General features: G+C 33.3%; 1 protein-coding gene across 3 annotated transcripts in view; it reads left to right on the top strand.

Moving 5' to 3' along the window:
- Positions 1-15595, top strand: part of APLF (aprataxin and PNKP like factor) — an 81183-nt gene that overhangs the window by 4310 nt on the left and 61278 nt on the right. For all 3 annotated transcript variants that reach the window (XM_017654757.3, XM_037022161.2, XM_037022162.2), the window contains exon 2: positions 9285-9356. In XM_017654757.3, the coding sequence (XP_017510246.3) occupies positions 9285-9356 (72 nt within the window). The remainder of the gene's footprint in view (positions 1-9284; positions 9357-15595) is intronic.

Below are 15595 nucleotides of genomic sequence, written 5' to 3'. Positions count from 1 at the left end.
ATTGCTGCTCACCCCCATTCCCACTTGGTAACTGTCATACTGTGTTTTTCAAGAGTAGTAAGATCTGAATTTTAAGATATAACCTCTTATTTTTAAAAGGTTACATTTAATTAAAAGTTTTGTTTAAACACCATGAGCCAAACAAGATACAGAGATACAGAGAGAGATAGGAAGGAACCCACAGTTAAGATGAGGGATCAGAGAAGGCTTTATGAACTCAGTGACACATTGAGCTGACTTTCAAGTGTTAGAATGATTAGCATTTTGGTAGGTGGAGGTAGGGGGTTTGGGAGGGAAGGGCTCTTCAGGCTGAATGAATGTGTGATTTAAAGCTCTCAGATTCGAAAGTGTATGGCATATTGGACAATTGGGTAAGTGCTGACAATTTGTGGGATTAATCATGTTATATCCATGACCCTGGTTAACTTTTACAGACATTGCTCTATAGTATGTATTTTTTTTAAAGGTTTTATTTTATTGGGCAGTTTTAGGTTCACAGCAGAATTGAACAGAAAGTTCAGAGTTCCCATAATACTGTCTACCCCCCACCCCCACTCATAGCCACCCCACTCTCAACATCCTGTATAGTGGTAATTCAGTGAACCTATACTGACATATCATTATCGCCCAAAGTCCATAGTTTATCCTAGGGTTCAATCTTTATGCACATTCTGTGGGTTTGACAAGTGTATAATGACACCTATCCCTCATTGTAGTATCACACAGAATAGTTTCACTGCCCTAAAAATCTTCCATGCTGTGTTCATTCTTCCCTTCCTTATCAACCCCTGGCAGGTTTTTACTGTGGCCATAGTTTTACCTTCTCCAGAATATCATACAGTTGGAAACATACAGTATGTATGTGTAGACTTTTCAGATTGGCTTCTTTTACTTACTAATATGTGTTTAAGATTCCTCCATGGCCTTTCATGGCTTTTTAGTGATGACTAATAGTCCATTGGATATTCTCCAGTTTATCTGTTTTCCTGCCAAAGGATGTCTTGGTTAGTCATTAGTTTTGGCAGCTATGACTAAAGCTGTTATAAACATCTGTGTGCAGGTTTTTGTGTGGACATGTTTTCAGTTCATTTGGGTAAATGTGTCAAGGAGCACATTTGCTGGATTGTATGGTAATAGTGTGTTTAGTTTTGTGAGAAACTGTCAACTGTCTTCCACAGTGGCTGTGCCATTTTGCATTCCCACTGTCAGTGAATGAAGGCTTCTGTTGTTCTACATCCTTGTTAGCATTTGGTGCTGAATTTTTTTGGATTTTGGCCATTCTAATAGGTGTGTAGTGAATTTATTTTCATACATGTATTTATATATTTTAGAAGCAATGTCTCCTAATTATTGCTCCCATGTACTACTCAACCTGGTTGTGCCATCATCTCACACCCCTGTCTGAGTTCCCTTCTCTGGTAATTTGATTCTGTAAGTAGTGTCTGGATATCTGTGTTTTTAAAAGCTCTGAAGATGATTCTATTGAGAAACCAGAGTTGAAAACCACTTCTGGCAACACCACTAAATAGAATGCTTAGCACAGAATAGGTCTTTAAGAAATGTCTGAACTTGGTAACACTTGGTAGCAGTGTCACATTGTTATGTCTGATGCGTAAACTTTAATTTATCAAAGTCTCATGTGGGTATTTAAACCTGATTTTGCCATCCTAATTAAACTTTGCTAATGCTCTTAATCACTATGTTGCCTATTTTATGAATGATGAGGACAACGTTCTCTCATTTGTATAGCATCATTGCACAAGCAGCATTGAGAGCCCAACAGATTGGATGAGTTGAAATTTCAGTGGTATCAAGTCAGCATAACTCCATCATATTGGCTAATAATTCAGCCATCTTGAGTTAGGGGCTCAGAAATTATTGTATTTTACTTTTTAATATTGAAGTGATCCACATTTCATCAGTATTGTGGATTAAGTAGCTGTTTGTGAGGTAGCAGATAACCTAAGTACTGTTTACACCATTATTCTTATAGGAAAGTATATTCACAAGTTTCACAGACCGTATCCGGTATATTAATAACCTTTTAAAGAGCACTTACTCATAAATTGGAGTCTGCCTAGAGAGTCTCTGGGTAAAATCAAGTCCATTTCCTTAAACTTGCCCTTCCTTAATATCAGAAAATGAACTTTGGTACATTCCAAGTGCAATAATATTAAACATCTTGTATCAACTACCTTTTGCTCTGTTGAGGAATAAAATCGACTTATTTAATGTTATGGCAGAGTCTCAGTGTTGGGGCTCTGGGAGGCATTCTAGATAAGAAAATTTTATGGCTTATTGATTGTCTCTGTTCTTAATTTTAGATTTTATTTGCTAGACACATGAAAAGTTTGAGGAAAGAATTTTGTGCAAATTATACCTAAAGTAAATCCCATGGTGCTTTAGGTATATGCATTTTCTTATAATACAGGCTCAAATCCCATAGCAGATGATTTTCTATTTTTCTCTACCATGAAAGTTTAAATTTGTCTATATGTTATCTGTTGTTGATAGAGCAAACTAGATAAATCTTGTATGAAAGATTAAATTATAAAGTACTGTACAAGAAAATTTTTATTATCTCAGCCCTTGCTTGGTGTATTATGTAATGAATACTGAAAAAAAAATTGCTGCTTCTCTGTTTTTATGTTTATAGTAACCAGGCTAAATGGGATCATTGGAATCATGAGATATATTATACCTATCTTTTTTATTCAGAAATTTCTCTAGGAAAACATTTTAAGAAAAGTTAAAGCATGCTGATTTTTCAGTAAATAATATATATAGGCAAAAATAAAATGAAAGGTACTATTTATTCTGTTCTCTTTCAGGATCCAGTAGCTATTCTGATTTGTGTTTTATTTTTAGAATTTTGGAACTAATAAAGAAATTAGAAACCTAACTTAAGAAAAATCTTCATTTTTTGACCTCAGTAAATGCCAAAAATAAGTATTTGGCAAACAAATCACAAATAGTTCTTTTGGGTTTTCATGTCTTTATCTTCTAGCACAAACTTCATGTCTTAAAAATGGAGAAAGGACTTACATGGACGTGAAAATACATGAAATACCTAATTCAAAACTAGAAATTCAAAGATAAAGATCCATATTGTAGCAGTACAGAAATGATACAAAAACAGAGAGCTCTCCCCATTCAAGAGACGATATGAAAGAACTCAACTGTTTTTTTTTCCTATAGTATCTGAAGAAAAACTGCTATCAATTGAGCTGTTGCTAACAAAGGATAGGAGTGATTTCAGCATTGTCATTCAGCCTATATATAAATAAAAGAAACTTCAAGCTCTTTTCTAAGCTCGTGCTGTATGCTTCATTTAATATTAAAAAAAGCTTATGTACTTGGTGCATAATGTAGGTAGCTTTCCTGTTTTCTAATATTCCTTTTCAGAGTGGCTGAGCATAAGTGAATTTGCTATTAGATTGTCCAGTATCAGTAGAACAGTTGTTAGAGAAATGGGTATTAATCATAATTACCTTGGGCTGCAAGTAACAAATGTGACAAACAGCAGCTTAATCCAATTGATTTTTCTTCTGTAACAGGTTCTCAGGCGCAGTCAGTAGGGCTGATGTAACCACTTAAGTAACTGGCTTCACTGTACTCCTGTTGTCATCCTTTGCATGTGGCTTTCATGCTTCTAGTCATATGATGGCAGCTACATTCAAGCAGGAAGAAAGAGAGGCAAAGGGCAAAAGGTGCATGCCAGTTGAGCCTATTCCTCATTACCGAGAAGGCAATTTTTCCATAAGCTCTGCTGTTTTAAAATGTGGATTTTGTTTTGTTCAGGTATAGTGTATCAGCTACAGATCATGAGATGATTGCCATTGAAAAGATAATTTATTACTCACATTACCCAAGAGAAAGAAGGGTATACCGTGCCATGCAGGGCCACACGAGGTCAGTTGAAGGCAGAAAGCAGAGTTAGGGGAACTGCAGGAGAGCCTTTCTGTGATTTTGTTGGGAATGAATGGGCAAAGCAGGGTAAGTCTAGTTTGAATTTTATTGGTCTCTGGGCTGTACTGACTGCCCCTAGTTGTCAGATGCATAGCCCTGGGGTGACTAGGGAAGTGTAAGAGCCAGGTAAAGCCATGATAGGAGGGTACAGGCTTTGGATTGGTTAGTTTGCATATGAAAGGTGGACTACAGGTGAGTCATTTACTCTCTCGAGTTATAACAGTGACCCTGGAAGGGGTAGTCATTCCCTAGTCAGCAAGGCCGCAGATACGAAAGCATCAGATACAGAAACTACAAAAGGTGTTTAATACATACTCCCTCTTACTTCATTTGTTAGAAGTGTGCCACATGGCCATTTGGATATTTTTAACTGGGTGCATTGTTACCCTAAACAGAATTGAAGTAATACTACTATGGAAGAAGAAATGAATATCTTGATGAAGCAGCTAGTGGCAACTAGGTACAGTGTCACATGTGAAGAATTAGCATCTACAAAGTATAGGTACTTCCAGTTCTGTGACTAATTTGAAGTTTGTACCTCAATAGCCAATAATATTGTAGAATCACTGTTGTACATCTGAACCCAATATAATATTGTGTATCAACTATATTCCAGTAAAAAAAGAAAGAAAAAAAAGTAGAAAGTATAGCTGTAGTTTAAATTCATGACTTGCCAATTCAAATGTCTACAGAGGCCAGGTGTGCAATAAAGAGTGAAGTGGGCTCCATGGAAGATTTTAGGGAGTGCTGGGGACTTATGGTGAGATGGGCAGTACACATACTTTTCAAAGTAAAACATAAAAGAAACCCTTGTGAGTGATTTTTGTCCATTGGCTACCAGTTTGTGGTGCCTAGTCTAAATCAAAGTTTAAAATAAAAATCACATGTAGCTAAATAGAGGCTTTTTAAATTTAAATGACTGTAAATAGTTACATTTCATTTATCATGTTATGTAGCAATCATGTACATTACATATTCTAGGTAACTTGATAACCCTTTTAAATAACATTTTTGAAATATTAACTTCCCTCAGCTTTTCATTTTAAAAGATTTCATACTTGCAGAAAAGTTGAAAGAAGAGTACAGTAAACACTTACATATCCTTAACTTAGGTTAATTAATGGTTAATATTTTGCCATGTTTACTTTCTCTCATTTATTTTTTTTCTTTCTCCTGAACCCATTTGAAAGTGCAGTGCATGCATTATGTCACTTCATCCCTAAGTATGTCAACACGTATCACCTAACAGCAAGGACATTTTCACATAAATAATACATATATAATGTGTTTGTATATGTATGTATAGATACACACACATCACACTCCAGAAATCTGTGCAGTAAATGTTAATATTCCTTATTCAGTTTATTCAACTTTTCCAATAATATCCTTTTTAGCATTTAAAAAAATTAGGATCTGATCACTTGTTATCTTTTTAAATCTAGAACTGTCATTCATGGCACTGCTTTTGGGATCTAGGTCAGTTTCATAGAATGCCGCGATTTTGGTTTGTCAGATTGTTTCCACATAATTAGATTCAGGTTAACCATTTTGGGCAAGAATGCTCAGTAGATGACGTGAACTCAAGACAGCCTATCGGGAGGCCCCACTCTCAGTTTCCTGTTTGTAGTGGTTTTATAAGTGTGACCACCTGGGGAAGGTGGTGCCTATCAGATTTCTGCAGTGAAAACACTGTTCCCTTTCTGAGTGATGCTTTGAAACTTCATGAATATTGTTTCCTCTCAAGCTTCCTCCTGAAAGTTAACATCCATTGAGCCTTTACTGAGTTAATTATTACATTGGTAATTACAAAACAGTAATATTCTGGTTTGATCATTTCTTGTACATTAGCTGGCATTCTTTCGTAAAGAGGCTTTTCCTCCCTGCCCTAGCTCCAGCCCCTTTATTGAGATCAATACAGACTCATAGATTATTTTTTTATTGATTGTCAATGCCCAGATTGTTTCCAGTTTTGCTGGTCTTTTGAACTGGATGCAAGGTGCATTTTCAGCATTTCACACTTGAGTTATGACTTTCTTCTGGGAGGGATATCTGCACCCCACCACTTCTAGGTTCTCATTCCTCTCTTCTCTTCCTCCCAGTTGCCACCTGTCTTTCTATTCCAGCATAGGTCCTGAGGCTTGCTCTGCATTGAGTGTTTGTTCCCCTTCTTGTGTAAATCAAAGTTTGTGGTCATCTGTTTCCTAGTTGTGTATTAGATGTGGAATATAGGTGGTTTTACTTGCTCTGTTTGCTGATCTCTGATTTTTTGGAGGATGTGTGTAATGATTAGAATTTAGATGGCTACAGCTATTCAACAGAAACTGGAATTCCTTCATATTAACTACTTCTATGGCCTCCTAAGATGCGAAATGTTGACTTTCAAATGAAGTTGTCATTTAACCTGGTGACACTTGGTAATCATTGAGAAACTCATGAAAGCCTTCACTGTCTTTTAAAATATGTTATGTCATTTGTCTCTACTCTCACCAGCCTCTAGCCATTGTGGCCTTTTTGAGTTTTTGGGTTTCTTTTACTTTTCTATATCCTTTGTCTTTCCACTTGCAGACCAGTCTTAGTCATTTCTCCCCCATTGTCAATGCACTGCCTACTAAACCCAACCAATTTTATTATCTGCTGTGAATCAAGAACTGGGAATTCAGATAACACATCTTACTAGATTGGGTATGACATTAGAATAAACAGGATCAAATGAAAGCTTGAAGGCCTCTTGGCACTGTTTTAGGGTTTGAATTTTCCAAGGTCTACTTTTTAAATAGCCATTCAGCCTGATTTCCGGCTCTTTAGTATGTTCTAGTGTAGACAGTTAAGCTGATAATAAATAATATAAAAATGATGTTTTACATAATGGTAATGAAGGGGGCAGTGCAGTGTTAAGAGCAAAGGTGTCTCTAGAATCAGGTTCCTTGGGTTCAAATCCCAGTCCTACTCCTTATTGGCTGTGTAATTTTCAGTACTTGCTTAAGCTCTCTGCACTTCCATTTCTCACCTATAAAATGAAGATAATAGTATCTTCTCCACAGTTTCTGTGAATAGTAAAAAATAATACATGATAAATATAGAACAGTGCCTTGATTCTTGATAATTGCTATTACAGTTAATATATAAGTAAGATTGTATGGATATTTACACAAAGAGCAGTGATCAGTGTTTGTTGTTATATAAAGCAGGCCATCATATCTTCACAATAATCTATTTGTACCCCCCAACCCATCCTCTACTGTCCCTACCCCCATCCTGAAATGAAAATAAGCTTTAATGATAATTTGTTAAAACTTTAAGCTTCCCACTGAAAAAGCATAAATCACTTTTTGTAGCTTATTGATTATATAGAGGTATGGTTTGAAAGGGACAATTCTAGCTAAGTGCCTGAATGATGTTAATTTAAAAGACTCTTTAAAACACTTTTTTGGGTACTTTCTAGAAATGTACAGCTTGCAGTGAGATTATGTTGTTATGGAATCATGTGTCCACTAGAGGTCACATTATGATTTTTATATTAAAATATCTTTTTCTTGAAGCCTACTTCAAAGAAACGCTGAGATAGGAGAAGTCTATTATTACTTCCTGCAAAAATACGGTTTAGAAAGAAACCTAAGCTGGACTGTTAACAGGAATTATCACTGTATGTCATGGTTTTATATTTGACAGTTTGTTATTCTGTTGGTTAGAAAATTTATTTGTATTACCCAAGTTAGAAATAGAAACTCCTTACTCCCTGCCACAGAATACTTTGCATTTCTTGAACCTACTTCTGAGTGATTACATGTAGGCATAGGGTCATATATGTCTATTTTCCTCACATACTTATTTTTATTAATGAGTATGGATTGGCATACTAACTACTCAAAGAGTAACCTATACAAGTTACTTAAATTCTCTGGACCTTTAATATCCAGATATTTAAAATGTGAATAAAAGCTATGACAGTATTAAGGTGAATCTCAACATTCAAGTGAAAGTTCTCTGCAAATGATAAAAGCTGTGCAAATGTAAAGTGGGTTATCAGGTAACTGCTGTTGTTTTGGACCACTAAGAACATTATGGGAAAGAAAATAGGAACCTCCAAATTTCTATCCTCTCTTTCCTGATAGACTAGATTATTTTATATTTCCTTTTCTGAAAGCAATTGTAGCTAATGGTGTATCTTTTAAATGGGCTTCCTTTAAGATACTTTATTTTAGAAAATGTTCTAAAAATTACCTGTAGTTCTGTAGACAATTCGCAGAGGTGGAATTTATTCCATGGTGATCTTGGTGTTGTTCTTTATATAGGCACAGCCTTAAGTGTGGAGCTGCTCTCTGGTTAACATGAGTACTGGTGCTTGGTAGTATTGCGTTTTGCAAGTTTTTGGAGAACTAATGGGCTTAATTGAGTTTAGGCATTGCTGTAGTCTGCTTTTACTGGTAATTTTGGTCCTGATGTAGATAATATCAGAATTGAAATGATAGGTACTAAGGTAACCAAGAGATGGCCCAAATAATTATGGTGTTTAGTAAATTATGTTTCAGCCACATTTACAAAGATAATCCTAACTGGGTATTTTTAGCCTTTCAGGGAGGGCTTGATTGGTAATGTCATAATTTAAAGTGCAGTTTTTAAATTTTGGTATGCAGAAATGATTGTGAGCATAAATAGGACACTATTGCCCCCAAATAAGCAGATACATATATGTATGTTAGAAATAATAATAATCTCTTCTTCAGTGTAAATACTTGGTTTTCACTATTGTGCCTTCCTGTTCTCTTAATTACTGCTGATGGCCTCAAAGCTCAAATGCTGGTCAGCCTGACCTGTGTCTCTCTGATCCCAAAGCTGGTAGTCACACCTTATTTTATATTTACCTGACTCCTGCTTTTTAAAACCTTTTGTTATTATAGCATACTATGTATTTCCTACATTTGAAATGCTTATGTATTTCATAAGCATTGAAATGAGTATGTATTATGTAGATTTTCCCCCCTAGTTTTATGATTTTATTGATAAGAATCCCCACTAAATGTCTATCTAGATAGAAATCATAATGAAAGGTTTTGAGATCTGTTAGATTCTAAACTTGAGTCTCTACTCTGGCATTTATTCTTCTGTGTCCTTGGCAGGTCCCTTAGTTTCTGAATTTTTTCATCGTCAGCTCAAGAAGACAGTCATTTCAATATACCATTGTTGAGTGAATAATATATTTCATATCTAGCCAACTAATTTCAGAAACATTGCTATGGAATTTTTTATTGTTATTGTTGTAGTTTTTCTAGGGAGATGACTGTGTTTGACATTTTTATTTGTTTTTCCTGTAGATAACAGACAGGAGGGTGTCCAGAAGACATGCCATTCTTGAGGTAGTTGGTGGTAAGCTTCGAATCAAACCGGTAAATATGCTATTAATGATTTATTTCAGCTTTTTGTCTCTCACCGTTTTCCAGCTCCTGATTAGAGGGGCTTATTTTCTGAGGTCAATAGAAATAGGGAATTAATATCAAAATATATCCTTATTGCCAGAAGAAAATTGGGAGATAAAGGTTTAAACTATTTAAGGTATCTATTTCCCCATAGGGCAAAGCTACATTTAATAGTTAGAATTTTTATGAAAAATGACTACCAGTTTGTATATACATAATGATTTTGTTAATAACTGGATATTACTAATAAGATCCTATAAGAAAGTCTATTACTATGTAATGGTTGTTTTTTGGGGGGGTTGGGGTATTGACCAAAGTCACTTAAATGTTAGAGTTGTATTTTAACAGATTTATATACCTCTGTGTGTGCTGTTAAATATTTCTAAAATTTAGACCTTGTTCATTTTAAGGTTTTAGAAATAATTTTAATTTGAAAGTTTCTGTTGAAGGCTAAAATTTTAATAGCTTGCTTTATAGTCTAAGCACTGATATTTTGTAGGGACAGCAGTTTCTGAGAGTATGCTGTGTGATTGTTTTCATTTGCAGAGTCTATCTTGTAGAAAAATGAAATATGAGTGTGAGAGTCCATTTATTTTGGACTAGATACTGTGGTGGTAAAATTATAGTGGAACAAAATTAATTAACTTATAATATTTTAAAACCGACATGTATTTTCATCTTGTATGTACCACTGCCTATTGTATCATTAGTTCTTTTCTTTTATACATATAATATTTGTGCTATCCCATGTGGAACTATCCCCAAATTTATGAAATATCCTTTTAATTCTAGTATTGGGAAAATTTTTGAATAAAGGTGAATTCACCTTATTTTATCTTGAATAAATATATTTTTTAAAGGTTTGTATTTCATTCTGCATTGTCGTAGTGTCTTGAAAAGTGCTGATATCTGTAGTCAGCACTCTTATAGGAGCCCCTTTATATATCATCAGCTATTCATCTCTGAATCTTCTCCAACTATCTTATTCTTAGATAAGACTTACTAGATCATAAGCTAATTGAGCATAAGAACACTGACTCATCTTCATATCTCTAGTTATTAGCCATATGCCTTGCACATAGTAGGTAAGTAATATTTGTTGAATGCATGAATAAATGCTGCAGTGAGAACTGTTTCTGGAATTTCTAGGAGTGGGGTTATCATAGATTTTACAAAATTATGTTATTTTCCAGTACCTAATTTCTGACTCTTGTTCAGTAAACTACTATGGTCTAAAATAAAGAAGTTTCATTTTGTTATTAATAAAGCACTTTAATATAAAGAATACAGGATTCTCTAAATTCCTACCCTGCCTTTTCTGATAGAGCATATTATGAGTTTATATTTACTTATTTTGAAAATAGTAATTAGGGGAAATAATATACTAGGCTCCTCAAGTGAAAGACCCAGGACTTAATACTTACTTTTTATATTATTAAGATTGACTGCTTTTTAATACATGCTAATGAAATGAGGAACTTGTAGTGAGTACTTGATTTTTTTGGTAAGTATAGTGTTTCCATAGTCCTTGATGATTAGATTTCTAGTTATTTTTTAACCAAAGCAGAGAGTATCAACTCCTATGGTAGGTTTATGGACTTTTCTAGATTTGTATTATAAGTATTAAAATACTAATATATATGCAGGTGTCATAGAAAATAAACCAATAACCAGTAGTACTTTTTACTCTATCTATAAAGACAGCCTGTTGGTTAATATCTGTAACTGATGTTTTTTTTATAGCTTCATCTTTATTCAAATAACATGTGAAAACTTCATAGTAGCAGAATAGTTGTAAATAATGATATGATCCACTTAGAGTTTAGCATAGTTATTTGTGATCAAGTTAATCAATTGAATTGTAAACAGCTGAATAAATATTAGATCTTTTTATACTCTTATTTACTCAGTGCTAGGAAAAAATCCTTCTTATAATAAAATTCATGTGACATTAAATTTTTTATGTATCAGAAATAGGCTACTAGGAAATCATCATTTTTACTAATGCATGAATATTTTAGAACTTATCTATATTCTTCTCTTAAAATGCAGACATCTGCATTTTAAAAACTAGGATGTTTTCCAAAGTATCTTAGTAAAGATGCTTAACTGGAGTTGTGTCTATACTTGAATGAAAGGTATTCAGAAATATTTTGAATTTCTGTGATGACTCAATAGAGTATTAATAATATAAAATAAGTATACCTAAAGGTGATTTTAGTAATGGAAAATTAACTATTTGGGTTAAACTTCATCCATATGAAGTGAGTCAGATTTCTGCATTAGAGTTATCAATGTTCAATTAAAAGAAGATAACTTTTAGAAAATATCCTTCACCTTTACCTTTACTTGGTCTTTAATGAAACTATAATCATATAAAACAACTATCTGATGTCAACAAGTGTCTTTTGAGCACCAAACTATGGTTTATACAAAATTAGAAGCTAGGGCAAAAACTCCTCATTAGATTATATATATAAAACTAAAATATGGGATGATAAAGTTTATTTATTTAAATTATATCTGTTCATATTTATCTTTTAAATATCAATTAGTATAATTTCTGGACTTCCTGGTGAATGTGACCTTATAGAGATGGGAGAAAGGTAAATATTTTTTACTGTTTTCTTTGTACCATTATTTTTGACAACTTCTGTAGAATATGGAAGGCCCTCTTGAGAATGTCTGATTTTACATAATCTGATTCTAGCAAGTTGTTGAATAGGAATTAGAGCTCAGGTTCTTTGAACCCTATGCAGTGCTCTTCCCACTTCCAAGTCAGGATTCTCTTGCCATTTGGTGTCCCCTTCTTTAAAAAAATTTCCTGAAGTTAAAACTAATAATAGTTTTATTTTCACAAGACATTTTGGTGCCTTCAGTTGAATAGAATTTTAGAACTGAAAGCCACCTTAGATTTAGGCTAATGTGTGTGGGGATTTGATTTGGACCTGAGCTGTCATTTCATATCAGTAGGGAAGAGAATTTTCATCAGTAAGTTGTACTGGGATAGTTTGTGTGGGGAAAAAAATTCAGACTTCCGCCTCAAACCATACACAAAAGTCAGTTTCAGGTAGATTAAATGTGCAAGTCAAAACTATAAAACTGTTAAAAGATTAGGAAAAAAACCTTTATGATTTAGAGTAAGAGTTTTTACATAACATAAAAAGCAGAAACTATAAAAGATTGAAAGAAGCAAATTACATTAAAATTAAGTTTGCCTATCAAAATATACTATGATGAAAATGAAAAATACAAGAAAGAGAAGATATTCAAAACACATGCAGTTGACAAAGGAATGATATCCAAAATGTATAGCAAATGCATTCGATGAGAAAAAAATACTGCAGTAGAAAAATGGGCTGAAGACTTGAGTGGCAGATTACAGAAGTGGAAATATGACTGATTAGTAACATGAAAAAGGTGCTCAGCTTCCTTGTTAAGTGGAGAAATGTAAATAAAACCACAGTAAGATACCATTTCACACCCAAAAGACTGGCAAAAATGAAAAGTCTAACAATTTCATGTGTTGCTGAGGATTTGGTACAAGTAAAATAGTTTTAAACTGTGGGTGAGAGCATATATGTTACAGCCACTTTAGAATGTAGCTTGAAGTTATTTCCTAAAGATGAAAACATGCATTCCCTACAAACCAGAACTCACACGCACGCATACCAATAGATATTTACAAGAATTTGAAGAGCAGAATTATTTAATAGCAAAACACTAGAAGCAACATAAATTTCTATCATCAGTAGAACTGATAAATATATTGTGTGTGATACATTCATCCAATGAAACATACTGCAACAGTGAAGGTTAATTATAGCATGAAAAAACATGAGTTAAAATCAAGAACATAATACTGATAAAAGCAATCATTAGAAGAATATGTACAAATATGGCTCCATTTATATAAAGTAAAAATTCTACAGAAATAGACAGTGTATTCAGGTCCACAAACTTAGGTGTTAAAACCATAAAGAAAATTAAGGAAATGATAAACACAATAATCAGTATAATTAAACTGAGAAGAGAATGAGATGGGGAAAGACTCAAAGGTGGTAGTATTATTTTTCTTAAAGTGGGTAGTGGTTCCACACAAAATATCTTACATGTATTATGTCTTTTAAAAGTTATGGAACATTTATGACATGAAAAAGGTGTGAGGAATAGTACAGTGTACTGCAGTTACTTTTGTAATGCCAAATTACCAAGTATTGGAAGACGTGAGAAAGTGCATTTGTTTTTAAGGAAGTGTTCAACTCTAGTACTAGAATTTGATTGTTTTAGGAAAATATTTAATTGGGTTTTGAATTTTATTCCAAGAATTACTATATTTACTTGTGGAAGGAAAGCTGCTGCTTAGACTTGGTGATACAAATACAGGTCCTTTGCTTTGTATAATGCTTGATGTCTTGATTCTGTTAATATAGTTTCAGTAAAATACTTATCCCCTCGAAATAGATTTATTTATTCAGCTGCTTATTGTAGTTGCACCTTAAAGGTTAGAAACTTAGGGAAATTCTAAATCTGACCTTAACTGTTAATAGAAACTTAAAAATCTTGAAAGTAATAAGGAGGACAAGTGACTTCCTGTTCATTTATTTTATCTTAATGTGTACTAATATTATTTATTCTCTGTCCCCTAGTCAATTACAAATTATTTCACCTGCTAAAGCAGGTTATATATACAACTGGAAAAACATGTTGAGAGAGAGGTTTTAGTTTAAAAAATACTGTAAAACTATATAAATGAATATAGCAAATGTTTTGTTATTATGATGGTCCCTTCTGTATATTGTATACTCCAAATTATGTGTAAACGATTAAGTGCTTTTCTGCTTTCCTTCAAATAAGAAATCCAGTCAAATAAAAAGTAGCTTTGACAATGATAGATGAGTGCAATTAGGGCAAATTACTAATTTGTACTTTTAAATTGGATGAATTTTTTTCTCTAATACTTCCCTTTAAAAAAAGGTTCTAGCTTTCAGCAGTTCTTGGAAATAGTGCTTGAGAAGATAATGTTGGCTCATGAGGATTTGATGTTAGCTTTTTTGTATCTCATTTAGATTTAATCTAATCTGGTATCAGCAGGGAGAAAATGTATTATAAAGGCAAAATGACAATGTTCTCTGTAAATGATTGTATCACCAGTGGTTAGTTATGTCCTCAGGGTGAATTCATAGCTGTCAGTGCTTTTATTTCATTTTAATCAAATCTTACTCTTTTTTGGTTCTTGGATGATTGAGGAGGTAGTTATATAACTGCATATAAATTGCAAAAGATACTCTCTTTTGCCATTTGGTATTGATCCTCAAAATGTACAACTTTGGGTGATTGTGTTTTTTTCACAGCACAATACAGTTCCTGAGTTGTGATTGTTTTTCTTCTCATGAAATTATGAGTGTACTTGGAAAATAGTGTAAAATACTACAATAGCTTTTCCACAACTCATTTTATAAAAAAAAGAAAGAAAGAAAGAAAATGCTTTCCAGGTTAAAGAAGTAACATTGAAAATAAGAGGAACCTCTTGGGTACATATCAATCTTTCTTTAATATTTATAATACAAGAGGAAACTATAGAAAATTGATTTGTATTTTAGTTCCATTTCTTGAGGGATAATACATCCTTTTTATCACTTCTAAAACTATATCATTATCAATTTAAGTCTGCATTTCTCATCCCATGAATATGTGAAAAGGCACACACCAAAGAGATGCTTCTCATACAAGGAGCTTTTGTCTTTATTCACTGTGGGTTTGGGTATACCGCTATTTTGCCTGCTTTTAGAATCAAAATTAATTTAGCCTCATTGAAGGAATTGAAAAACCTTTCATATTTTTCTGGTCTTGGGAAGAGTTTGAATATTCAGAAGAATCTTTAAATCTATTTGAGTCTCATTTTGGGAGGAATTAGAAATATTTTTAGTTACCGTATTTTAAAAATATAGGTGATTTCATTCTCCTTGTCTTTTTATAATTAAGTACTTTTTAAACAAGCCATGCAAACACACATAAACATATATATTTTTTAAGTCAGTTTGGAGTATATTCTTTAAGATAATTGTCAATTTTGGCCATATTTGCAAGTGTTGCTGTAAAGTATTTACAGTATCCTATGGTTTTTCAGAAGCCTTGTTTTATATATACTTGTCTTGGTTTCATTCCAGGTTGTGTAGTGTCTTTTCCCTTTTTGTTTATTAATATTA

The sequence above is a fragment of the Manis javanica genome, chromosome 1, assembly GCF_040802235.1.
Source record: "Manis javanica isolate MJ-LG chromosome 1, MJ_LKY, whole genome shotgun sequence".
NCBI classification, from domain to species: Eukaryota; Metazoa; Chordata; class Mammalia; order Pholidota; family Manidae; genus Manis; species Manis javanica.
This window is presented reverse-complemented; position numbering and strand designations above follow the sequence as displayed.